At 46.0% G+C, this 26,199-nt stretch overlaps 2 protein-coding genes across 5 annotated transcripts in view; one reads left to right on the plus strand and one right to left on the minus strand.

Moving 5' to 3' along the window:
- Positions 1 to 14,264, plus strand: part of LOC128969227 (protein zyg-11 homolog B) — a 31,122-nt gene extending 16,858 nt beyond the window's left edge. For both annotated transcript variants that reach the window (XM_054383959.1, XM_054383958.1), the window contains exons 4-14: positions 245 to 385; positions 2,616 to 2,792; positions 3,630 to 3,694; positions 4,304 to 4,403; positions 4,485 to 4,535; positions 5,870 to 6,031; positions 6,152 to 6,199; positions 7,913 to 8,110; positions 8,204 to 8,256; positions 8,819 to 8,916; positions 12,603 to 14,264. In XM_054383959.1, coding sequence (XP_054239934.1) covers positions 245 to 385; positions 2,616 to 2,792; positions 3,630 to 3,694; positions 4,304 to 4,403; positions 4,485 to 4,535; positions 5,870 to 6,031; positions 6,152 to 6,199; positions 7,913 to 8,110; positions 8,204 to 8,256; positions 8,819 to 8,916; positions 12,603 to 12,793 — 1,284 coding nt within the window. In that variant the 3' untranslated portion in view covers positions 12,794 to 14,264. The remainder of the gene's footprint in view (positions 1 to 244; positions 386 to 2,615; positions 2,793 to 3,629; positions 3,695 to 4,303; positions 4,404 to 4,484; positions 4,536 to 5,869; positions 6,032 to 6,151; positions 6,200 to 7,912; positions 8,111 to 8,203; positions 8,257 to 8,818; positions 8,917 to 12,602) is intronic.
- A 3,445-nt stretch (positions 14,265 to 17,709) lies between these two features.
- ECHDC2 (enoyl-CoA hydratase domain containing 2) lies at positions 17,710 to 25,991 on the minus strand. Of its 3 annotated transcripts, XM_054384621.1 has the most exons (9): positions 25,924 to 25,991; positions 25,305 to 25,392; positions 24,504 to 24,590; positions 22,420 to 22,512; positions 20,843 to 20,899; positions 20,292 to 20,479; positions 19,863 to 19,913; positions 19,527 to 19,574; positions 17,710 to 17,992 (listed from the first exon to the last, which is right to left on the minus strand). In XM_054384621.1, exons 1-9 carry the CDS (start codon positions 25,972 to 25,974, stop codon positions 17,915 to 17,917), a joined length of 741 nt encoding a protein of 246 aa, XP_054240596.1. In that variant the 5' UTR covers positions 25,975 to 25,991; the 3' UTR covers positions 17,710 to 17,914. The 3 variants fall into 3 exon arrangements, with proteins under 3 accessions (XP_054240596.1, XP_054240597.1, XP_054240598.1); XM_054384622.1 differs by lacking the exon at positions 22,420 to 22,512 and having other exon boundaries at positions 25,924 to 25,983; XM_054384623.1 differs by lacking the exons at positions 19,863 to 19,913; positions 22,420 to 22,512 and having other exon boundaries at positions 25,924 to 25,983.
- Positions 25,992 to 26,199: the final 208 nt, after the last annotated feature.

Consider the following 26,199-nt stretch of genomic DNA (forward strand, 5'->3'; position numbering starts at 1 on the left):
AGTAGGCACTGGGATGGACTGCCCAGGGAGGTGGTGGAGTCACCACCACTGGAGGTCTTTAAGCAAAGCTTGGATGTGGCACTTGCTGGCATGGTTTAGCTGATGTGGTGGTGTTGGGTCATAGGCTGGACTTGATGATCCAGAGTTCTTTTCCAGCCTCAATAATTCTGTGATGATTCTGTGAACAAATTATTTCAAGTCAAGTGATGTCATCCTCAACTAAAGGTGATTTCTGTGTTCACAGGTGTCAGGAGAAGCCAACGAGACTCAGATTTCTGAGGCACTGAAGCGCTACAGCGAGAGAGCCTTCTTTGTCAGAGAGGCCCTCTTCCATTTGTTCAGCCTCACACATGTCATGGAAAAAACAAAGCCTGAAATTTTAAAGGTAACAGAATACACTTTTGTTAGGCATTGTTCCTGAGCTCATCTCCAAAACCCTAGTGGCTGTTTATTTTATAAGCTTTCGAGGTTTTTTTGGTTGTGATTTTTAAGATTAAAATTGTAATGCTGGTTAAAAAAGAACAGTTGTGGTTGTGATTTTTTTTTTTAATTTTATAAGCTTTGGATTATTTGGTGTTTTTTTTTTTTTAAGATGAAAATGGTAGTGTTGGATAGAAAAGGAACAGGTTTTTTTATTTTCTAAGCTTTGGACTTTTTGGTTGTGGTTTTTGTGATGAAAATTTTGATGCTGGATAAAAAAGGAACAGTTTTTTATTTTATAAGCTTTGATTTTTTGGTTGTGGTTTCTTTATGATTAAAATTGTAATGTTAGATAGCAAATGAACAACTTTTATATTTTATAAGCTCTGGGTTTTTTTGGTTGTGTTTTTTAAGATAAAAATTTTAATGCTGGATAAGAAAGGAACAGTTTTTTATAAGCTTTGGATTTGTTTGGTTGTGATTTTTAGGGTGAAAATTGTAATGTTGGATAAAAAAATGAACAGGATTTTTATTTTATAAGCTTTGGAATTTTTGGTTGTGATTTTTTAGGATGAAAATTAATGTTGGATAGCAAAGGAACAGCTTTTTAATTTTACAAGCTTTGCATTTTTTTGGTTGTGATTTTTTGTAAGATTGTAGTGTTGGATAAAAAAGAAACATTTTTTTAATAAGCTTTGGATTTGTTTGCTTGGGATTTTTAAGATGAAAATTGTAATGTTGGATAGCAAAGGAACAGCTTTTTTTATTTTACAAGCTTTGGATTTGGTTGTGATTTTTAAGGTGAAAATTGTAACGTTGGATAAAAAAGGAACAGGGTTTTTTATTATTTTGTAAGCTTTGGGTTTTTTGGTTGTGATGATGAACTTTGTGATGAAAATTGTAATGTTGGATAGCAAAGGAACAGCTTTTTTATTTTACAAGCTTTGGATTTGTTTGGTTGTGATTTTAAAGGTGAAAATTACAATGTTGGGTAAAAAAGCAACAGCTTTTTTATTTTATAAGCTTTGATTTTTTTTTTTGGTTGTGATTTTTTTTTTTAAGATGAAAATTATAATATTGGATAAAAAAGGAACAGATTTTTAAACCAGAGCGATGGAGAAGATGCTCTGTAGAGTTTTATTAGGTGAAGTCCAGGTGGGTTAATAGTACCTAAATTTATTAGCATTAAATTAATGTTTCTCATGTAATTTTGATTATAATATGAAGCTTTCTTTGAGTGTTGAATTCTGTCATTAGAACATATCTGTGCTGGTCTACTCAAAGCTCCATCTAGTCTTATTTCCCAGGTACGACTTCAGTTGTTACTTATAAAACAGTAATAACAAGGGAGGAATTCAGTGATATTTCTCCCCATGGTCACCTTCTGGTATGATAGCAAGTTTAATAAATATCATTATATAAATATCAGTGTATTATATTGGGCTCTAATTTGGAAAATCCTAGAAACCTCCTTAGAAATCCACCCTAGGCATTGCCATTCTATGTTTAGAACATCAGAGATGGGTTCATTTTTCCTGTGATGGTAAAAAGAGACATCAGTGGGACAGATGATGTTTGTTTTTCCTGTCTTCGTTGATGTTGAGCAAGTGACCTTGAATGTGCTGGCTTTCAGTATCAAAAAGACTTTGTCAGTCAAAAACCATCAAGAAAAGCATTTTCATAGATGAGATCACAGCCAGCATACATGGCCAAGACTAGAATTCAGGAGGAAGCCATGCAAAATGTCTCCTGAGCCAGCAGCTTAGGATGTAATGTGAAATGGCTAGTCACCCAACAGCAAGCCACTGCATGATGCTCAACAACGATGCTGCAGAAACTCTGTCCCACCTCCTTCTCCTCTGAAAGTTTGGTGATTCAGGTCCTGCTGTGTAAAGTGAACTCTGGATCTTTCTAGGAATCTCTTACTTTCTGTGCAGCCTTTCAGAGGCTGTTAATAGCAGTGTGGAAGGACTTGGAGATATAAAAGCTGTCAGTTTTTGAATGATGGAGCAGAAGGAGATGTTCCTTCTGAGAGTTAAAAATCACACCAGATGGAGTTTTCCCTTAAGGAAAAGGGAGGCAGAAGCTGGGTGCTGTGAGTCATTGTTGGGAGCTCCAGGAGCAGTGGTTTGCTCTTGGGGGGTGCAGGCAAATATCTAAGTAACTAATGTGGCCCAAACCCTCTTGTGTTTCAGCTTGTGGTGATTGGAATGAGAAACCACCCCCTGAACTTGCCTGTGCAGTTAGCAGCCAGTGCATGTGTCTTTAACCTGACCAAGCAGGACCTGGCAGCAGGCATGCCTGTACGCCTCCTGGCTGATGTCACCCATCTGCTCCTGAAGGCCATGGAGCACTTCCCAAATCATCAACAGGTAAGAGGTGGAAATGTCTTTTCATTCCCTGTCTTAGAATCATAGAATGGTCCAGGCCAGAAGAAACCTCCAAAGCTCATCCAGTCTGACCTCCCTGCAGTCAGCAGGGACATCCCCAACTAGATCAGGCTGCCCAGGGCCTCTCTGAGTCTTACCTTGAATATCTCCAGGGAAGAAGCCTCAACCACCTCCCTGGGCAACCTCTTCCAGTGTTCCACCACCCTCATAGTAAAGAACTTGTTCCTGGCATCCAATATAAATCTGCTCTTCTCTAGTTTGAAGCCATTGCCCCTCCTCCTGTCCCTGCAGCCCTTTGCAAACAGTCTCTCTGCAGCCTTCTTGTAGCCCCCTTCAGGTACTGGCAGGCTGCTCTTAGGTGTCCCTGGAGCCTCCTCTTCTCCAGGCTGAACACCCCCAGCTCCCTCAGCCTGTCCTCGTAGCAGAGGTGCTCCAACCCCCTGATCATTTTTGTGGCCCTCCTCTGGACCTGCTCCATTAGGTCCATGTCCTTCCTGTATTGAGGGCTCCAGCCCTGCACACAGTACTCCAGATGAGGGCTCCCCAGAGCAGAACAAAGTGGCAGAATCACCTCTCTGGATCTGCTGGCAGCACGTTTTGATGCAGCCCAGGCTGTGATTTGCCTTCTGTGCTGCGAGCATACGCTGTCTGCTCATGTCCAGCTTCTCATCCACCAGCACCCTCAAGTCCTTTTTTCTCAGGGCTGCTTTCTTGTGGAGAAACCTTTTGTAAGACCTACATCTCATTCCCCCATGGCAGTATGTTCAGCACTCTTATCTATGTGTGTCTCTGACAAAGTGACTCTTTCATGTCTCATAGCTGCAGAAGAACTGCCTCCTTTCACTGTGCAGTGACAGGATCCTTCAGGATGTTCCCTTTAACAGGCAAGTTTTCTACCTCAGCTACAATTGGTTCTAGGATTGCAGAAGGCTTTTATTTCATTGTCCGTTCCTTCAGAAGGTTTGTTGCTGCCCTCAAGTTTTGCTCAGTGCCAATCACCCCAATGTGCTGAATATGTCTGGCCTACATTCTTTTGGGCCTGTGATTTACAACTGAAAATAGCTCTGCAAAATCAGCTGCTATAAAGGTGGATTTTGCTTCACCTGTGTTTGTGTAATAGAAGCCAAGATTTCTCTGGGGAGCCAAGGAACTGCTTCTTGCTGATTTTTCTACTTAAATGCTTTGCCCAAATGCTTTGAAGCGTGTTGGTCTGATGTTTCAGAAGGTTGTGGCAGATTTTTCTTCCCTCTTTGGAAGCAGATCCTGTGCACTTTGATAGATAATGAGATTAACAGACCCTAAGCAAACAACTCAATTCTGACTGAGGTTCATGCAATACTTGTAATTTCACCCTGTATTTCTGCTTTTTTTGGGTACTTCTTCCAGTTTCTTTTGTCTTGCATGTGTTTCTATCTGATGTGTTGTCTGTGTGCATCTTCCTCTTACTAAGAGTTACAATACTTCTGAAAATTATATTTATTGTTGACTTCCAGGTTTGAAGCAGCCAAGCTTGTTATGCAGTGGCTGTGCAATCATGAAGATCAAAACATGCAGAGGATGGCTGTAGCCATCATTTCCATTCTTGCTGCAAAGGTATGGAGCTGAAGCTTTTTGAGGGCAGATAATATTTTTAAAGTCACGGGGAATCATTGAGATGGTTTTGTTTGTTTACAGCTTTCAACAGAGCAGACAGCTCAACTTGGAGCAGAACTCTTCATTGTTAGGGTAAGTCAGACACTTTCCTGATGGTTAGAAATAGCCTTCTTCTCCAGCTGTTCATGCCAACAGCATTCCTGAAAGTCTAAAACAAACTTAAGGAAGTAGAATTTTAAGAATGCTTTGAATTTGAGAGCTCTTCAGGAGAGAAAAGCCCAGAGAGAGAATTTGTTAGAGGTGGTGGCAATGAGATGTATTAGCAGAGATGAAAAGGAGTTGAAGTGGAAAAACTTGACAAAGTAAAACAGTAAACCCAGAAATCATCTATTGGTTGGAAGTGGATTGTATGTGAGACAAGAGATGCTCCCAAAGAGAACACCTGAAGCAAATGGTTAGTGCTGTCAGCGTTCTTGTGGTGTCCAGAGCGCTGTGGATGGCTTTGTGCTGTCCAGGGACTGCCCAGGTAATTGCGGTGAGAACGGAGGAGCTCCCCTAGCAGGCAGCTGAGGCCAAAGAGCAGGTAAAAGGTTTTCTAGCTGCTTTCTTTTGTGTAGCTTAACCTTAAATGTTGCAGCCACTGTTCTGAGGGCAGTTGCTGGATGTGTGCAGAGTGCAGGATTCCTTAGCTGACCAATTGCACACTGCATAGAGCAAAACAATCACATTCCCTGTGATTGGAACATGCTGCAGAAGCCACCTCCTTGACATGCTGGCACCTCTCATTGGGAAAAGATTGTAGCTTATCTGTGTGGTTGGGTTTTACTGATAACAAAGAGAATAGAAACAGCCACTCTGAGCAAGAGTCAGTGGGGTTAGGGAATTAGGAACAGCTTGGTTGGGGTTTGGGGCTGCTAGGGACTTCTGCTTCTGGTAGTGAGCTACTTCTGGTCAGGGCTTCAGTGTAGGGATGCTGCTAGGGATATGCTCAGGACTTCCGTTAGCTGCTTTGTCTGTTAAAGGCTTCCAGGACTTCTGCTGTTAAGGACATGCTAAAACTCTGTAATGCTATAATATAATAAAGGATAGAATAAGATATCTATCTATCTGTCTATCTATCTATCTATCTATCTATCTATCTATCTATCTAAAAATATAATAAAGGACTTCTGGGATGACTTCTGAGCTTCTCTGCACTCTGCATTTCTGGAACCTCACTGCTATACAGCAGCAGGGTTCGTGCCTCCATTTGTCACCCAATGGCCCCTCATTATAAGGGCTCTACAGTTACATTCAGTTCCCCTGAACCAGGGGAGCAATACCTAAACAAGTAGGTCTTTACTCTGCATGTGAATGATAGCTGTGCATCACTCTGGGCAGTGCAGAAAGCAGCAGAGCAGCCAATACATTTTGATACACAATCATCATTGAGAAGGTTTTTTTGTTGGTTTGCTTTTGTTTTTCAGCAACTTCTGCAAATAGTTAAACAGAAAACAAATCAGAATCTTGTAGATACTACCCTCAAGTTCACTCTGAGTGCACTTTGGAACCTCACTGATGAATCTCCAACAACATGTCGGCATTTCATTGAAAACCAAGGGCTAGAACTTTTCATGAGAGTCTTAGAGGTGAGGAGTACAGCTTCTGGTGCTGGGCTATCAACAGTTGACATTGTTTCAGTAGCAAACATAAATGTTTACCTATGCTTTGTTTCTGTTTTTTTGTTTTTTTTTTTTTTTCCCCCACAGTCTTTTCCATCTGAATCATCCATCCAACAGAAAGTTCTTGGACTTCTGGTGAGCTGAAAAAAATACTTAAAAAGCCTTAAATATATTTTTAAAGATTGATTTTTATTTTTATTATAAATTACTTTTTTCCTGCCATCTTAATCTAGAAGTTTGCCTTGTAAGTTTACATTCCTCTTTAATATTTGTAGTGTGCATTATTGACAAGTGACATTTGTTGGCCATGTGTTACCAGTTCTCCAGAAGCACTGCTTGGGTTGAATTTGATGGTTACAGTAAGCACAAAATTCAAGAATGGGCACTGAGGGAATCACAGAATCATTGAGGCTGGAAAAGACCTCTGAGATCATCAAGTCCAGCCTGTGACCTAACACCACCACATCAGCTAAATCATGCCACCAAGTGCCACATCCAAGCTTCCTTTAAAGACCTCCAGTGATGGCAACTCCACCACCTCCCTGGGCAGTCCATCCCAGTGCCTACTCAGCCTTTCTGCCAGGAAGTGCTTCCTAATATCCAACCTAAACCTCCCCTGGCACAGCTTCATCCCATGCCCTCTTGTCCTGTCACAAGCTGCCTGGGAGAAGAGCCTGACCTTAACCTGACTACAACTTCCTTTTAGGTAGCTGTAGAGAGTGATAAGATCCCCCCTGAGTCTCCTCTTCTCCAGGCTGAACACCCCTAGCTCCCTCAGCCTCTCCTCATCAGACTTTCCCTCCAGCCCCTCACCAGTCTGTTTGCTCTCCTCTGGATCTGCTCCAGCACCTGAAGATCCTTCCTGAAGTGAGGGGCCCAGAGCTGCACACAGTGCTTGAGGTGAGGGCTCACCAGTGCTGAGTACAGGGCAGAATCTGAAGCAGGAAGCTTCAGATGAGTCCAAATGAAAAAGAAAAAAAAAATTAGGCTGAAACCCAGTGGAATCCAGAATTGTGCACTACTGGAGTTTAGAATCTTAGAATCAGCCAGGTTGGAAGAGACCTCCAAGATCATCCAGTCCAACTGATCACCCAGCCCTAAGCAATCAACTAGACCATGGCACTAAGTGCCTCCTCCAGTCTTCTCTTGAACATGTCCAGTGATGGCAATTCCACCACCTCCCTGGGCAGCACATTCCAATGGGCAATCTCTCTCTCTGTGAAGAACTTCCTCCTAACATCCAGCCTAGACCTCCCCTGGCACAGCTTGAGACTGTGTCCCCTCCTTCTGCTGCTGGTTGCCTGGGAGAAGAGACCAACTCCCACCTGGCTACAACCTCCCTTCAGGTAGTTGTAGACAGCAATGAGGTCTCCCCTGAGCCTCCTCTTCTCCAGGCTAAACAACTGAAACTGTGGTTGGGAATTTTACAACCAGCCTGTAAGATGGTGTCATCTGCATGCTAATGGCCTAAAATTACTTAGGAATCATAGAATCATAAAATGGTCCAGGCCAGAAAAGACCTCCAAAGGTCATCCGGTCCAACCTCCCCACAGTCAGCCCGGACATCCCCAACTAGATCAGGTTGCCCAGGGCCTCGTCGAACCTCACCTTGAATATCTCCAGGGACAGAATCATAGAATGATTTGTTTTGAGACAAATTCCTGCAGTAGCCTGGGAAGTTTTCAAAAGCAGAAGTAATATTTGGAGTTCTGGTGGTGCATTTGGATGCATGAAGATCTCCTCCTACCTGTGTTTACAGTGTAACTCAGATTTGTTTCTTTGCCTTGTGTGGATTTCTTCCTGTTGATATCTTCTCTTTTGTTATTTATTTTTCTCCCCCCCTTTCAGAATAACATAGCTGAAGTTAAAGAGCTCCATTCTGAACTGATGTGGAAGGACTTCATAGACCACATCAGCAAATTACTGCACAGTGTGGAGGTGGAAGTTAGCTACTTTGCAGCAGGGATCATTGCTCACTTGATATCTCGAGGAGAGCAGGCCTGGACGTTAAGTCGCAGCCAGAGGACATCCCTCCTGGAACAGCTGGTACAGAAATGATGGTGAATTTTGTCCTACTCTCTCATGTTTTGGTCAATGTTAGTATTTAACAATGAGTGTTCTTGGTTCTGTGTGTTGCAGCATTCTGCCATTTTGAATTGGCCAACTCCAGAATGTGAGATGGTGGCTTACAGGTAACTATTGTCTTGATTTACAGTTTGCAAACTAAACTGAGCTAGACTTAAAACTTATGCCCAAAGGGAGGGAGCTGCCAGCCTGACATGGCTTTACCAGTGGAAAAAGACCTATTGGCTTAAAATACACAGCATGTAGATTTTCCCTTTGTGACCAAAGAAGGTTAGAGGCTCCTGTAAAAGGGAAATGTAATGTTGTTATTTTTCTGCTAAAGGTGTTCTGTAATGTTGTTCTTCTGCTATTTTTCTATTATTGCTATATTTCTATTTTGCTATTTTTCTATGCTACTTTGTCTATTAAAGGTATTTTGCTGCCTGCCTGCCTGGGAGACTTAAACACAAAGATTAACCAGCAAGGCTAGCATCAGGTTAGCATTATCTGTCCTAGGTACAGAAGCTTGAGGCCAAAAAAGTACATTAAAAGGCTTGCTTGATGCATCTAAAACTCATTTATCAAGTCTCTCTCCTAGTTAAATCTGTAGCTGAGTGGACAATGTGTGACCTTTGAGGTAATAACACCTAGCAGTAAAGTGAGTTGCTGTTCCTCTCCTTTTTTTCACAGGTCTTTCAATCCATTTTTTCCTCTACTTGGCTGTTTCATGACACCTGGTGTGCAGCTATGGGCTGTGTGGGCCATGCAGCACGTCTGCAGCAAGAATCGTATGTATTAAATGACACTGCCCTTAAAATTCTTCTTTCTTAGCATGTTACTCACCAGCTTGAAGTGGGAAAAAGCACAACTCCTAGGACATCCAGTTCTGGGGCCCCTATGACAAGAAAGATCTGGAGGTGCTGGAATGTGTGCAAAGAAGGGCCACGAGGATGATCAGAGGGCTGGAGCTCCTCTCCTATGGAGACAGACTGAGAGAGTTGGGGCTGTTCAGTCTGGAGAAGAGAAGGCTCTGATGTGGCCTTCCAATACCTGAAGGGGGCCTACAAGAAAGCTGGGGAAGGAGTGTTTAGGGTGTCAGGTAGTGATAGGACTGGGGGGAATGGAAGAAAATGAGAAATGGGTAGATTCAGATTGGATGTCAGGAAGAAGTTCTTCCCCATGAGGGTGGTGAGACACTGGAACAGGTTGCTCAGGGAGGTGGTGGAAGCCTCATCCCTGGAGGTTTTTAAGGCCAGGCTAGATGTGGCTCTGAGCAACCCGATGTAGTGTGAGGTGTCCCTGCCCATGGCAGGGGGGTGGGAACTGGATGATCCTTGAGGTCCCTTCCAAACCTGACAGTTCTGTGATTCTAAGTGTGCTGAGACAAGGTCAGGGTACACTGTCCAGGGAGCTGTGAGGACTTTACCCTTGTTCAAGCAGGCCTGTTCTGACAAACCTGTTTCACTGCTCACACTCTAGATAGCAGTTTTTATCAAGGTCCTATGGCTTCATTTTGTGCCTCATCCCTGTTAACTTAGCATGGTCCTATTTGTTCCATTTATTTTTGATGTTTATTTTGTGCTGCCCTAACCTCTGAGCTTTCAGCACGCCAGAGAGGTTTGTGCTGCTCTGTAGAAAGGAGAGCCTGGAAGTACTTGGAAGAGCATACTGCTGATTTGAGATCAAGCTTGGTGCTGAGAGGAGCTGATGCCAGAAGCTTCTGGACAAACTTGCAGGGAAACCAAAAATTTGGTAGAAAATTCAGTAACCTGCTCTGAGGAAAACTGTATTTATTTGGGGAGGAAATCTTCAGCTTTTGGTGCTTGTCACCAAGAAGGCTTTTTGTTCTGGAGAGAAGCAGCATTTTATTTTGGCCTCCTCTTTTAGATGAGGATGACAAAGTAGTCTGGAACTAATAGGATTGATTTTTTTTTTTCTTGTTTTTTTTTTTTTCTCCTTTTGCTGCCTCTCCATATCATGTCCACCTCAGTGAGCTAACCTAATTAAAATATTGGTAGCATGGCAGTAAATGTGATCCCCAGTGAAATGCTTCATGTCAGCATCTGAACACCTCTGGTGTTGCCTCCCTGAATGATGAAATTTGGCACTCGGAGGTAATGCTCTGTGGATTGCATTCCAGTCATCCTGACCTTCTGGTAACAACTCCTGAAGCCTGCACGTTAATTAAATGTTTGTCTCTTTTTATAGCTGCTCCCTGCACTTAGCAACACCAGAGCTGGTGGCAGGGGCACTTTGAGCTTTGAAAAGTCAGGACTGAGAGTGGAAAGGGAAGTGGAATTCTATCCTGCAAAGGCATTCAGAGCAAACTGTAACTAGGTAAAGCTTAGCAAGAGCGTGCAGCAAACTGCTCTGGAAGGAACATCTAAGTGCCAGGGTTCTACACTTTGGCCACAAGAACCCCATGCAGTGCTATAGACTGGGGGCAGAGTGGCTGGAGAGCAGCCAGGCAGAGAGGGACCTGGGGGTACTGGTTGACAGCAGCTGAACATGAGCCAGCAGTGTGCCCAGGTGACCAAGAAGGCCAATGGCATCCTGGCCTGCATCAGGAATAGTGTGGCCAGCAGGAGCAGGGAAGTCATCCTGCCCTGTACTCAGCACTGGTTAGGCCACACCTTGAGTCCTAGGCCACGCAATTCAAGAAAGATGTTGAGATGCTGGAATGTGTCCAGAGAAGGGCAACAAAGCTGGGGAGGGGTCTGGAGCACAGCCCTGTGAGGAGAGGCTGAGGGAGCTGGGGGTGTTTAGCCTGGAGAAGAGGAGGCTCAGGGCAGACCTCATTGCTGTCTACAACTACCTGAAGGGAGGTTGTAGCCAGGTGGGGGTTGGTCTCTTCTGCCAGGCAACCAGCAACGGAACAAGAGGACACAGTCTCAAGCTGTGCAGGGGGAAGTTTAAGCTTGATCTTAGAAAGAAGTTCTTCCCAGAAAGAGAGATTGGCCATTGGAAAGGGCTGCCCAGGGAGGTGGTGGGGTCGAGGTCTCTGGAGGTGTTTAAGAAAAGCCTGGCTGAGACACTCAGTGCCATGGTCTGGTTGATTAGATAGGGTTGGGTGATCGGTTGGACTTGATGGTCTTGGAGGTCTCTTCTAACCTGGTTGGTTCTGTGATTCTGTGAACTAGTCCTACTCACTCAACCAGCCTGCTGTGCCTGATAGCATTTTTGGGGAGCTGTTCTGTAGTGAGGTTTTGTTAATGGTGATTTTTACCTGGATGCTTAGAGACATTCTGGTGCTTACAATTCCCATTTCTTATGCTTCTGGATGTTGCTTCAAATGTCTGTAGAGGAGGCAGGGGCAGAGAGAACACTGTGCATATTACAAGGCAGTTTCCAGTCAGCTAAGACAGACATAGGAACTGACCTGATGATAATCAGTGTCCTGTCCAAACAACTCCCTTGTCCTGATGTCACTTTTTAAAGTGTAGATGCTTTAGGGAGTGTCCTAAGTGCTGCCTGCTCTAGCAGGTGAAGGTGGCTAGAATCTGTGTTTACACTGACCCTAGGTCACAGGATCACAGGATGTTCAGGGTTGAAAGGGACCTCCAGACATTGAGTCCAACCCCCCTGTCAGAGCAGGACCATAGAATCTAGCATAGGTCACACAGGAATGCATCCAGATGCGTCTGGAAAGTCTCCAGAGAAGGAGACTCCACAACCTCTCTGGGCAGCCTGTTCCAGTCCTCTGGGATCCTCACAGTGAAGAAGTTCCTCCTCATGTTGAGGTGGAACCTCCTGTGCTGGAGTTTATATCCATTGCCCCTTATCCTATCCCAGGGTGCAAGTGAGCAGTGCCTGTCCCCTGCCTCTTGACCCCCAGCCCTCAGATATTTAGAAACATTTATTAAATCCCCTCTCAGTCTTCTCCTCTCCAGACTAAACAGCCCCAGGGCTCTCAGCCTCTCCTCATCAGGCAGTGCTCCAGTCCCTTCATCATCCTTGATAGCCCTCCCTTGGACTCTCTCCAGTAGGTCCCTGTCCCTCTTGAACAGGGAAGCCCAGAACTGGATGCAGTATTCCAGGTGAGGTCTCAGCAGGGCAGAGTAGAGGGGGAGGAGAACCTCCCTGGATCTGCTGCACACACTCCTCTGAATGCACCCCAGGATCCCATTGGCCTTCTTGGCCACAAGGGCACATTGCTGTCCCATGCAGAACTTGTTGTCCACCAGCACTCCCAGGTCCTTCTCCACAGGGCTGCTCTCCAGCAGATCACCTCCCAGCCTGTACTGGTGCAGTTTATTCTTCCCTCCCAGGTGCAGGACTCTGCACTTCTCCTTGCTGAACCTCATGAGGTTCCTCTGTGCCCAGCTCTCAGTCTGTCCAGCTCTCACTGAATAGCTGCACAGCCTCCAGATGTCTCAGCCAACCCTCCCAGTTTGGTATCATCAGCAGACTCACCGAGCAGACACTCTGTTTCTTCAATGTTTTGCTAATTCCCAATTTTCCAACCTTCTTCCAGCTGCCAGGTACTGCAGCATGCTAATTGAAGAAGGTGGCTTGCAGCATTTGTACAACATCAAGGAGAACGTGCAGACAGATCCCCATGTGCAGAGGATCGCCGTGGCCATCCTGGACAGCTTGGAGAAACACATCACACGCCATGGGAGACCACCCCCCTGCAGGAAACAGCCACCCAGCAAACCCAACTGAGGCTGCAGGTAGAGGAGTGTGAATGAAGTCTTGTCTCTGTAGTAGCCCCTTCTGGTGTGTGTGTAGTTGGAGTAACTCGTACCATAGTGGTCACCATTAAAGTGATTTGCCACTCAGCCTGGCACCTGGAACCTTCGGCGAACCTCAACTTTAATGGCAACCGCAGCTGCAGCCTGGGGAGGGTCCCTGCTTGAGCTGGTCACACCTGTAGGATTGCTACTGGCTACAGAGAGATGGGACTTGTACAAGATCCATGTGCACAGCTGAAAAAGGACTCCTAAGGAACCCCTTGGGTTGTGATTGCTGGGAGAGAAAGTTCTTCCACCCCTACGATTGCCGTTCCATAGCACTGGTGCAGTTTGGTGTTTGATTAGAATTGTGTGGTTGTGAGATTCAACACTTCTGCAGATTAAAACAAGAGTTCATGCATGCAGGTACAGTGAGACTTGTAACTAAGGTGACCAGAACGTCCCTTGTCTCATCACCCTTCTAAACACAAATGGGCTCTTGAACTTCCTTTGGCCTGCAGTCTATGTTCCTTTGTTTTCCTTCCTGCTAGAACAATTCTTTTTGGCAGTTCAGCTCTCCTGAGTCCTCCCTGAACTCAGTAAGGTGAGGACCAACATTGTGTCAGAGAAAGGGGGAAACCTGCTAAAATAAAGCAATATAAACAGGATTAAGAGGAGACACACTGCTAAAAGGATCAACTAAGCACTGCTAAAAGGATCAACTACACTTGAGGTTTTCAACGTGGTAACAGGGGGGGTTTGTTGCTGCTTGGCTGCCTTTGGTTGTGTGTGATAATCTTTCTTGTTTTTAGGATACTGATAGGGAAAGGAGAAGGCTCATCAGAGCAAAACAGTGACTTGCCTTCATCGTGAAGGGGATTGCATGTCTTGGGAGGAGGCCCAGGATATTTGGTCACCTTATTTATGAGAGACTAATGATTGCTCCATTTTCTGTAAATACTCAGTCAGTATTGTGCAGTGAATTCTATTTCCCAGCCATCACGGTGCAAACTGCTGCCCAATGTTCCCTGTAAGCTCTGTGTCAATTGCCTTGTTCTGTGGAGTGTGAACTTTGACATAAAGATCTGTTGTACCAACTCCTCTCTTGGTTACCTGTGGCTTTCCCTTGCACTGCACACAGGTGCCTGACAAAAGTATGAGTGAGGGAAGCAAACTGCATGTCCAATTCAAAATCAGTTTCATTTAAGGGCTTGGGTTTGTTTATCTGGTTAGTCTTTCCACATTTCCATGGCAACTGACTTGCTACTCAGAGACTCTCCTGTAAATAGATTGGTAATTGAGTTTCAGAAGAAGACCTCTTTGGTAGCTTACCAGTGGGGATGGCTTCTTCATAATGAGCATATTTTACTATTTTTACCTCCTTCCCTCTCCCAACTCCCATCCTTCAAATAAAAGCATCACCTCTAATCTTCAAAGATCTACTTACTGTGTATTTCAACAGCTTCAAAAGGCACCAATGCAGTAATTTAATCAATGTTGTGTCATTGTTTCTTATATGAAGATCTCCTTTGGCTGGCATCACTTTTTTTTTTTATGTGTGGAGCTGGTTATGCACGTTTTTCTTGAGTCAAAGTTAAATTGGTTGGGGCTTTCAGTGATGAAGGTGGTTTAAAACATGACAAATGGGCTGCAGGCCTTTGCCTAACACCCTTGAGATATCTGCTGTGGGACCTCACACAATAGAAACTTCGTAGCAGATATGGAGCACGAAGGTTGTCAAAACTGCTGCTGGTAGGATGAAGATAAATCAACTGCTACAAGATTTTCAAATCAAGATGACCACTCTCCTTCCAGCAATGGTTTCTCCTAGTAACAGGAGAACTTGCTGAAGCATCCTAACTACAACTGTGGGGCAAAAAAAATAATCTCTCTATAGCACAAAATGAATGTGATAGTGGCATCAGGCCAGCTGGTAAAGGTGTTACTGCCTGCTGGTTTACAGGGTCACAGGATGTTAGGGGTTGGAAAGGACCTACAGAGATCATTGAGTCCAACCCCCCTGCCAGAGCAGGGCCATAGAATCCAGCACACATCACACAGGAACACATCCAGATGGGTCTGGAAAGTCTCCAGAGAAGAAGACTCCACAACCTCTCTGGGCAGCCTGTTCCAGTGCTTTGGGACCCTCATAGTGAAGAAGTTCCTCCTCATCTTGAGGTGGAACCTCCTGTGCTGTAGTTTATATCCACTGCCCCTTGTCCTGTCACAGGGTGCAGCTGAGCAGAGCCTGTCGCCTCCCTCTTGATACCAGCCCTCAGATATTTATAAACATTTATTAAATCCTCTCTCAGTCTTCTCTTTCACCAGCACTCCCAGGTCCTTCTCCACAGGGCTGCTCCCTACCAGACCACCTCCCAAGCTGTCCTGCTGCAGTTTATTCTTCCTTCCCAGATGCAGGACTCTGCACTTATCCTTGTTGAACTTCATTAGGTTCCTCTGCCCAGAGCTTCACACATGTGTCGGTGTGAGCTGAAATTCCCCCCCCAACAACAATAACCAGGCTAGCTCAGTCTGGAAGCAAATGAAAAGCTGTATTTACAAGCAGAGTCTAAAATCTACAATGAAATGCAATGAATATATACAAATATACAAAATTCACGACATTCACAAATATATACAATCAGCAGAAAAAGCACAACCAATCTCCCTTTGCTTCCCCCCAAGGGGACCCTCCCAAAGGGGCCTCTCTCTCCCAGGAGCTTCCCCCCCAGACCCTCCTGGACAGAGAAGCAGAGTTAGTTAAGCAGAAAGTTGTTAACTTAGCTGCCAAGGTCAGTACGTGTTATCTTCAGCCAGAAGAGAAGAAGAAACAGCAGCCAGACAGCCCAGCAACTGCCCCCACTGCCGAACGCACAATGTGCCGAATGCCTACTTTGTTTTGGGTAATAGTTCTTAAACATTTCTATCTATCCAATGGAAGTGTTTAGAACAATCGTTATTTTGCTTTCTTACACCCAATAGTGACTTATTTACATTCTTTCACTTTCTCTGTTCTGAACTTTGCAAGGAAAAATTAAAAAGACAGTTTCAAACCATCACAACACAGATTGTAAATGATTTTTCCATCCCCATCTTGCTTTGTTCCCCATGCTTCAGGCAAAGTGAGCAGAATTCTTTTAAGCTAAAAAGTATGAATGCATGCAAGGTGTAAATCCACTAAATTTACGTGCAGGTGCCTGTTACAGAAAGGGCTCTTCACATTTCTGTACAGCTGCAGGAGTAATTCTGGAAGCAACTTTGGACCCTTTGTATTTCACCTGTGGCATGTGTCATCTTTATTTTTCTGAAGGCTGAAGATCCTGACTCTGCTTTACCTTTGCAGGTATTCCATGGGAGACTTGCACAGGTTTAATCTGGTAAGGTTACCTCACTCCCAGGGCTGTCAGTTAACTTCTGGCACAAGTGTAACTGTATTTTGCTACAAGACATGAAGTGCCCCAAAGTTCCAAATGTCTTACACATTTTGTAAACGTATTTTGATGCAGCCAGGTTTCTCTAACCATATCAATGCGCTTTTGCTTGAAAGCTGGAGATCCTCTAAGCAGAGAGAGAAAGTAACTTCACAGGGAAAAACAGGTGATGGGACAGAGGTAACGTGGCCAAGGTGCCTGGGTGGCCACATCTCTGTGCACATACAGGCCTTGCATTTTCTCAGGGACTGACAGCAGAGAGCTGGCAGGTCAGTCGCTGGGGCAGCTCTGGGGGGCAAATGCCATGGCTGTGTGTGAATGCTGCTTCCTCTGAGTAACTGGGCTTCCACTGATCATGGGAAGCAAGTTTGGGAAGGTTTTATTTGTTTGTAAGCTGCCTTGCTCTGCAGAGGATGGTGGGCTAATGTACATTTGGTTTCTCTTTCAGTGTTTAGATGCAGCACGTTTTCAGCCTGTTTTGTGGTGATTCTGTGTTCTTTTAATTTGCTTATGGTGAGTCAAAGTTCCTCCCTTCTGACCTGACCTCTTTGAGAGCTATAACTGCTGACAGAATCATAGAATGGTTCAGGCCAGAAGGGACCTCCAAAGCTCATCCAGTCTGCCCTCCCTGCAGTCAGCAGGGACATCCCTAACTAGATCAGGCTGCCCAGGGCCTCACCGAGCCTCACCTTGAATATCTCCAGGGAAGAAGCCTCAACCACCTCCCTGGGCAACCTGTTCCAGTGGTCCACCACCCTCATAATAAAGAACTTCTTCCTGAGATCCAGTCTAAATCTGCTCTTCTCTAGTTTGAAGTCAGTGTCCCTCGTCCTGTCACTGCAGCCCTTTGCAAACAGTCTCTCTGCAGCCTTCTTGTAGCCCCCTTCAGGTACTGGCAGGCTGATATTAGATCTCCCTGGAGCCTCCTCTTCTCCAGGCTGAACACCCCCAGCTCCCTCAGCCTGTCCTCATAGCAGAGCTGTTCCAACCCCCTGATCATTTTCGTGGCCCTCCTCTGGACCTGCTCCATCAGGTCCATGTCCTTCCTACATTGAGAGCTCCAGCCCTGCACACAGTACTCCAGATGAGGGCTCCCCAGAGCAGAGCAAAGTGGCAGAATCACCTCTCTGGATCTGCTGGCAACACATCTTTGGATGCAGCCCAGGCTGTGATTTGCCTTCTGTGCTGCAAGCTCACATTGCCTGCTCATGTTCAGCTTCTCACCCACCAGCAACCCCAAGTCCTTTTCCTCAGGGCTGCTTTCTATCACCTCCTCCCCCAGTCTGTATTGATAGTGAGGATTGTTCTGGCCCAGGTGCAGGACCCTGCACTTGCTCTTGTTGAACCTCATGAGATTCACTTGGGCTCACCTCTCCAGCTTGTCTGGGTCCCACTGGATGCCATCCTGTCCCTCTGGTGTATTAAGCTTGGTGTCATCTGCAAATGAGTGCAGGTGGCAAAGATCAGCTATCCAAAGTGAAACATTTATTTGTGAATTCAGTGGAGTATTCTGAAAGGCAGTCCAAGGCATAGAGTGAAGTACAAAGAATGCAGTCATAAAAATAATCCCAAGCAAGTCATAAAAATAATCCCAAGCAAGTCATAAAAATAATCCCAAGCAATGAGTGGGTCCTCTTCAGCCCCCCTGGATCCCCGCAGAGCCCAGGGGAGCGCAGGAAGTGTCACTTGCCAATGAAGCGAGGCGGCCGCTTCTCCCTGAAGGCAGCCATCCCTTCCTGGCGGTCCTTTGTGGGAATGTTCTGCATTAAAATAAGAAAATGCTGTTTGCTGGGGACAAGTATGAGATGGCTTCAAGTGCTGACTGCTTTGGCAGTAGGAGTCTAAGCCTGGCTGCTGTTTTTCTGTGACAACATCAAGCTGCACCTTCCATGTCTTGCCGTTAGGCAAACAGACTGGGTTGTGCTGGGAATCCCCAGCAAAGCATCCCAGGCAAAAGGCCATGGACCAGAAAGCTGTATAAGGAAAACAGTTTTCCAGAAATTTAGTAATTTACCACCTTAAAATACACCAAGAGGCACAACACTCTCAGGTTCTTCTGTTAGCTGAGAAAGGGCCATGCTCTATAAAGCTTGTCCAAAAGAATGACTACAGGATTCTGATGTTTAATTTGTTCAAACCAAACCCCCTCGAAGCCCATCCTAGAATTCACATATTGTTGAAACTAAGAATATACAGTTACAGACAGGAGGCTGTTGAAGGAAGGACTTTGGGCCCAGGTAGGCTGAGGGAGGCAGCTACCTATGACAACAATTCTTACTCTGAAATGAAATCTGGAATTGCACTCCAGTGTGTTTTCAGAGCTGTTGATTGAGCTGTTAGTGTTCCCTCAGAGACAGGAAATCCCAGAATTATTGAAGCTGGAAAAGACCTCTGAGATCATCAGGCCCAGCCTATGACCTAACACCACCACATCAGCTAAACCATGCCAGCAAGTGCCACATCCAAGCTTTTCTTAAAGACCTCCAGTGGTAGTGACTCCACCACCTCCCTGGGCAGTCCATCCCAGTGCCTACTCAGCCTTTCTGTCAGGAAGTGCTTCCTGATATCTAACCTAAACCTCCCCTGGTGCAGCTTAACACTATGCCCTCTTGTCCTGCCACATCTGATCAATGTCTATCAATATCTGAGGGGTGGGTGTCAAGTGGAGGGGGCTAGGCTCTTTTCAGTGGTTCACAGTAATAGGACAAGGAACAATGGGTCCAAACTAGAACATAGATTTCACCTCAACATGAGGAGAAACTTCGTTACAGTGAGGGTGACAGAGCCCTGGAGCAGGCTGTCCAGGGGGGTTGTGGAGTCTCCTTCTCTGGAAACTTCCAGGCTCAACATCCCCAGCTTCCTCCTCATCAGACTTTCCCTCCAGACCTCTCCCTAGTCTTGTCATTCTTCTCTGGACCTGCTCCAACACCTCAATATCCTTCCTGAAGTGAGTGGCCCAGAGCTGCACACAGTGCTCAAGGTGAGGCCTCACCAGTGCTGAGCACAGAGCAGGGCAGAGTTCTATCCCTAGTGCTGCTGGCCACACCATTCCTGATCCAGGCCAGGATGCCATTGGCCTTCTGTGCCTCCTTAGCACACTGCTGCCTCATGTTCAGCTGCTGTCATCCAGCACTGTCAGGTCCTTCTCTGCCAGGCTGCTCTCCAGCCACTCATCCCCCAGCCTGTAGCCTGCATGGAGTTATTGTGGCCAAAGTGTAGGACAAAAACAGAGAGAGGAGGCAGTGGATTCCTGGCTTTAGGCCATGTCCAGCTGCTCCCTTCAGGAGAACCTACCTGGGCGTAACACATCCCCTCGATGGCCATCCCTGATGCGATGTCAACCTGGGGATGAGAGGCAAGAGTGAGACTGCTGTGAAGTGCAGCCCCCAGGTCAATGCACACTCACTCACAGGAGTGACCTTCACTCCTGTGCTAGACCTACAGCCTTAGCATCTGTAGAGAACAAGTCCTGCTGTGTTCATTTTGTCCTTGAAGAAAACTTTAAACACCCCCCCGAAGCAGTTTTAAATGCTTTGTCTAAACAAGGACTTGAACTCATCTCAACATTTTACTGTAGTAATCCTTAAGAGCTGCCTGTCTGCTCTAATTACCTCAGTATTAAAAACTTACCTCCATTCCTCTGTTTATTGCCAGTTTTCCCATTTTCACAGCAAATGGAGCCTTTATTAAAAAAAAAAAATCACACAACACAATGAAACCACAACAAACAGTTCACAAGTGCTGTTGTATCCTTACCCTAGTCCCAAACCCCCTCAGTCTACAGAAATGTGCATTAAGTTGGGAGGTCTTTGGTCTTCTCTACAGTTAATGCAAGGCTTCAGCATGTCCTGCAGGACCACAGCTGGAGGTAAAGCTGTCCTGTGGGGTAAGCAGCTGGATGCGAGCACTTCTTCCTACAGAAATTGCATTCCCAGAGCTTTCAACATCAGGGACCAAGCCTTGAACAGCTCACAGAAAGGAATTTCAGTTGTTTGTTTGCTCTCTGTAAGGACAGCAGAAATGCCTCCTTTGCACTGACCACACGAGTCACACACTCACCTGAGGGAGGATCTCTCTAGCCAAGGCCAGTGCTCTCTGGTAGGCTGCATCTCCCTCTCTGTTTTGGGGCACTGTGTGATTGACTAATCCCATTGAGAGGGCTTCTTCTCCATCAATCTGCCTCCCAGTGAAAATCAGTTCCTTTGCCAGGCCTATTCCAACAACTCTTGGCAGGCGCTGGGTTCCACCTGAGGAGAGCAGCAAACATTTCACTTTGCTGAGAAATTGCCTCCCAGAAGAATATTTTGTCTCCTTTCATAACAAGGAGGCTTGAAAACTAAAGGCCTCAGGGGTTTCCTTAATAACTACTAGCTGAATGTGTTCATGTTTTGCTGCAGCATCCTTTTGAGTATTTTGATAAACAAGAAAAGGTGGAAAGGGAATTTCCTAAATTCATGGCAAGGACAGGGCTAAGACCAGAAATCGTTTGACAGATCTCTTGGGTGAAATGCTACTTCCAATTTACATGCAAAACACTTCAGGTGCCCTAATGGGCAAAATATTCCCTATGCAGCTAAGAAGTAAGAAACTGAAGATTTAATGAGGGTTACCTGCTCCAGGAAGAAGCCCTCTTGTGGTCTCAATAAGGCCCATTTTAGCTGATGAAGCTATTTAAAAAAATAATAAAAATTAAAATCGAGTTAAGTACTTTTGGGTCTGCATAGCTAACGAAATAAAACTACAAAGTGTCAATACTGGACTGGAACTCCATTTCTGCTGGTCTCTAGGGAGTCTGGATACTACAGTGCTTAGTCAATGTCCATCCCAGATCAGCTGAGGGATGTGCAGTTTGGCTGCTTACCACTGCTGGAGACGTTTCACAGAATCTCAGAATGTCAGGGGCTAGAAGGGACCTCAAAAGCTCATCCAGTCCAACCCCCCTGCCAGAGCAGGAGCACCCAGAGCAGATGACACAGGAACACATCCAGGCAAGTCTTGATTATCTCCGGAGGAGGAGACTCCCCAACCCCCCTGGGCAGCCTCTTCCAGTGTTCTGTCACACTCACAGGGAAAAAGTTTTCCTCCTGTTTCCATGGAACTTCCTATGCCTCAACTTCCACCATTGCCCCTTGTGCTGTCATTGGGCATCACCCAGCAGAGCCTGGCTCCAGCCTCTTGGCACTCACCCTGCACATCTTTATCAACAGCAATGAGGTCACCTCTCAGTTTTCTCCTCTCCAAGCTACAGAGCCCTCAGCTTCCTCAGTCTCTCCTCATGAGGAAGATGTTCCACTCCTTTATCATCTTTGTGGCTCTGCACTGGACTCTTTCAAGCAGTTCCCTGAGGTCCTTCTTGAACTGAGGGGCCCAGAACTGGACACAATATTGCAGATGCAGCCTCACCAGGGCAGAGTAGAAGGGAAGAAGAACCTCTCTGGCCTACTAACCACAGCCCTTCTAATCCACCCCAGGATGCCATTGGCCGCCTTGGCCACAAGAGCACATTGCTGGCTCATGGTCAACATCCTATCCACTAGGACCCCCAGGTCCTTTTCCCCTTCGCTGCTCTCCAGTAGGTCAGTCCTCAACCTATCCTGCTCCATGGGGTTGTTCTTTCCCAGGTGCAAGACTCTACCCTTGCCCTTGTTGAATTTCATTCCATTCCTCCCTGTACAGCTCTCAGCCTGTCTAAGCCTGGCTGACTGGCAGCACAACCCTCCTGTGTCAGCCACTCCTCCCAGTTATGTGTCCTCAGCAAACTTGCTGACAGCGCTCCCTGTGCCCTCATCCAGGTCACTGATGAATATATTGCATAGAACTGGTCCCATCTGCAAAAAACAATGTTAGCTCCAGACTAAGGAAGGAAGGAAGTCTTCCAATCCAAACTGATTTAAGAAAGGAGGGTTGGATCTAGCCAGAGTGCTGACCCAGTATGCCATGACCATGACTATATTCAATTCTGCCAATATGTTTCTGAAGGAATCCTCTCTAAAAACAGCCTTTGTTTTTTAAGCAAGGAAACTGCTTTTGCAATAGCAACCAAACGTCAAGTTCTGGACAAATCTACTCATTTCCTGAGCTGTGTAAGTTCCTCACTTAGCCTGCTGGATTCCATTAAGCCAGCTATCATGCATGCAAGTCCTCTTCAAAACAGTCATTGATGACGTGTATTAAGCAGCACACAAACCTGCCACTCGAAGGTCACAAGCCAGTGCCAGCTCTAGTCCACCCCCCAGCGCGTAGCCATCGATTGCAGCAATTGTGGGCACAGGCAGGGCAGCTAGGGGAGACACCACACATTAGACAGCTCTGTTCCACAAGCTGGAAATTAAATGCTTACATTCACAGGAACACAGGATGTTAGGGGTGGGAAGGGACCTCTGGAGATCTTCCAGTTCAACCCCCCTGCCAGAGCAGGACCATAGAATATAGCACAGGTTGTACAGGAACACATCCAGACAGGGCTTGAAAGCCTCCAGAGAAGGAGACTCCACAACCTCTCTGGGCAGCCTGTTCCAGTGCTCTGGGACCCTCCCAATGAAGAAGTTCCTCCTCATGTTGAGGTGAAACCTCCTGTGCTGTAGTTTATATCCATTGCTCCTTGTTCTATCACAGGGCACAGTGAGCAGAGGCTGTCCCTTCCTTCCTGACCCTCAGCCCTCAGATATTTATAGACATTTATTAAATCCCCTCTCAGTCTTCCCCTCTCCAGACTAAACAGCCCCAGGGCTCTCAGCCTCTCCTCATCAGGCAGTGCTCCAGTCCCTTCATCGTCCTTGTAGCCCTCTGTTGGACTCTCTCAAGTAGATCCCTGTCCCTCTTGAACTGGGGAGCCCAGAACTGGATGCAATATTCTAGGTGAGGCTAGTAGTTATCAAACAAAATCTCTCAAGAATCCATTTTCTTCTTCTACAAATTCTCTGACTGTCTCTAAACAACAGAACCTGTCTTCACTTCCTTGTGTTCACAAAGTGCTGCAACACAACCCAGGATGAATTGTCTCCTTGCAAGTTTGATGTGAATGTCCAGCTTAAACACTCAGTTAACAGTAACAACTTAAACAACAAAGACTCCCTTCCTAGTCACTGTTCCAAGAAGTAGCTCTGCTGGCGCTGTTGTGAGCCCAGGGTCCTGAGCTTAGTAAATGCTGATCCTGAGGTACCTGGAGATGAGTTGGTAAGAACCCTTTTTAATACTCAGGGAGCTGGAAGTGGGTCCTGGACATGCCAGTTCTGTTGTAACTACTCCAATCCCCCACCCCAGCGGCTGCTGTGTTTTGTGAGACAGAGTCATTCTCTCTACATCATTGTCTGCTTTTTAATTGCTACAGTTCTGATTGGTATTGTAGTCAGATTCCACTTTGACATTCCTCTCTGGTGAGAGCAGAATAATTCATAAACAGGGGAAGAAAATCAATTGAAGAAATCTGTATTTCTTTTGCAAAGAAAAAAAGGGGCTGAGGGTAGAAGAGTTGTTGGTGCGAAACCTTGGGAATTCAGCATATCCATTTAGCAAATCCACAGATCCAAAATGCATGCTCTTAGGTCACTGCCATATCATGAGTGCTTCTGAGCATGTATTTGAAGTGGGACAAGCAACACAGCTCACTTTCTCCAGCACTGTCTCCCGAGGATTACACAGAACTCTCTAGAAAGCTGTTACAGCAGGCACTACAGCTGTGTGTGCTGCTCCTCAGGACTGTGGAGGCAGTGCTGGAATGCATCTTGTCTGAGGAGGGGCAGCAGGATAGCTGGTGTTTAATTCCAGCCAGATCTTTGTGTCAGGCACAAGCTGGAACCATCCTAAATGGACAACCTCCTGGGGCTAGCATACTTCCCTTCCTGCAGCATTTCCAGATGGCTCTGCACAGGCAGGCTAGGACACTGAGAGGGGATTTAATAAATGTTCATAAATATCTGAGGGCTGGAGGTCAAGAGGGAGGGGACAGGTTCTGCTCAGTTGCACCCTGTGATGAAGGCACAAGGGGCAATGGATATAAACTACAGCACAAGAGGTTCCACCTCAACATGAGGAGGAATTTCTTCACTGTGAGGGCCACAGAGCAGTGGAACAGGCTGCCCAGAGAGGTTGTGGAGTCTCCTTCTCTGGAAACTTTCAAACCCCATCTGGATGCATTCCTGTATGACCTGTGCTAGATTCTATGGTCCTGCTCTGGCAGGGGGATTGGACTGGAAGATCTCCAGAAGTCCCTACCAACCCCTAACATCCTGTGATTCTGTGACACATTTCCCAGTTGCAATAATCATTTACCTATTTCATCCATCAGATTTCTCAGCCTTTTAACAAAGTGTCCAACTTCTGCATCATCCATCTGTGCTCGTTCCTTTAAATCTGCACCTAAAGAGAGGAGAAAATGGTTAGAATCCAGGAAAAGATATCTGAATTCTGTTCCCTCCCGTCCCTTTCACGGGACAGATAAATCAGAAGTCTAATTTGTTACACAAAAGCCAGCCTGTTTTCCTCTTAGCAGGCACTTGCAGGTGCTTTTCTGCATCAGCAGACACCCCCAAGAGCCATCAGTTCTGGGCTTCTCAGTTCAGGAGGGACAGGGATCTACTTGAGAGAGTCCAACAGAGGGCTACAAGGATGGTGAAGGGACTGGAGCGCTGCCTGATGAGGACAGGCTGAGACCCCTGGAGCTATTTAGTCTGGAGAAGAGAAGACTGAGAGGGGATTTAATAAATGTTTATAAATATCTGAGAGCTGGGGGTCAGGAAGGAAGGGACAGCCTCTGCTCACTGTGCACTGTGATAGGACGAGGGGCAATGGATGGAAACTACAGCACAGGAGGTTCCACCTCAACATGAGGAAGACCTTTTTCACTGTAAGGCTCACAGAGCACTGGAATAGGCTGTCCAGAGAGGTTGTGGAGTCTCCTTCTCTGGAGACTTTCAAGCCCTGTCTGGATGTGTTCCTGTGTGACCTGTGCTGGATTCTATGGTCCTGCTCTGGCAGGGGGATTGAACTGGAAGATCTCCAGAGGTCCCTTCCCACCCCTAACTCCTGTAATCAGATCGTTTAACAGCAGCCTGCAGAACCTTTGTCACCTACCAGCACAAAATACACCTTTCACTTGGCTCTTGAACACCACCACACGAACCTGCTCATCAAAGCAGAGCTGTTCCAGAGCACTGAAGAGCTGGGAGGGAGGGAGTACGAACAAGGCTGTTAAAACTTGAAGCATATGGATGCAGACACTGAAGTTAGACCAAGCTCCTAATCTACGGTAAAAGTTTATTTCAGTTTTCCCTGCAGGTGCCAGGAATTTCCTGGAACTTGTGTGTGGAGCCAGCAGGGTCCCCATCTTCTTCCTTTCAGACATGAACCTGTACCTCAGACTCCCCTTCCTGCCCAGGCATGATCCAGAATTTCTCTAGAATGCATCAGCCTGCAACAGATGACAGTAAGCATGTTTTTGGTGCCATTATGCAAGTGAAGGGATTAACTTGGGTCTGAGTTAGCTGACTTAACTAGCTCCAGTGTCTCTGTCCAGTCCATACCTGCAGCTCCCACAGCACTGACAGATTTCTCTGCAGGCTCACCTTGCCCCAGCGCAGTCTCCCACTGACCACCAGCAAGCTGTTAAGCTTTTGTTTCCGATTTCCCCCAACTATCTATTGCATTTGGTTAGTGCTCATGACTCCAAACACTTCCACAGGCCCATACTCACTTCAGCCACAAATACTTTTCCCAATGAATTTCTGGCGTGGGGTCGGCTCATTAGGATTTCAGCAATACCTTAGTGACAGAGACAATTTCAGTTACACTTAGTTTAATTCTGACACAGCAACTCAATTGGGAACAGCAGCTGCATGTGTGGCATCTTCTCTTTCCTGGAAATGTATACAAAGTATATTCTAAATTCAGCAGTCAGTCATTTCCCAGTGGGGGTGGCAGACCACATTTACAAAACCCAGTTATGCAGCACAACTGGAAAATCCAGCAG

This window comes from Indicator indicator, chromosome 10, assembly GCF_027791375.1.
Source record: "Indicator indicator isolate 239-I01 chromosome 10, UM_Iind_1.1, whole genome shotgun sequence".
Taxonomy (NCBI): Eukaryota; Metazoa; Chordata; class Aves; order Piciformes; family Indicatoridae; genus Indicator; species Indicator indicator.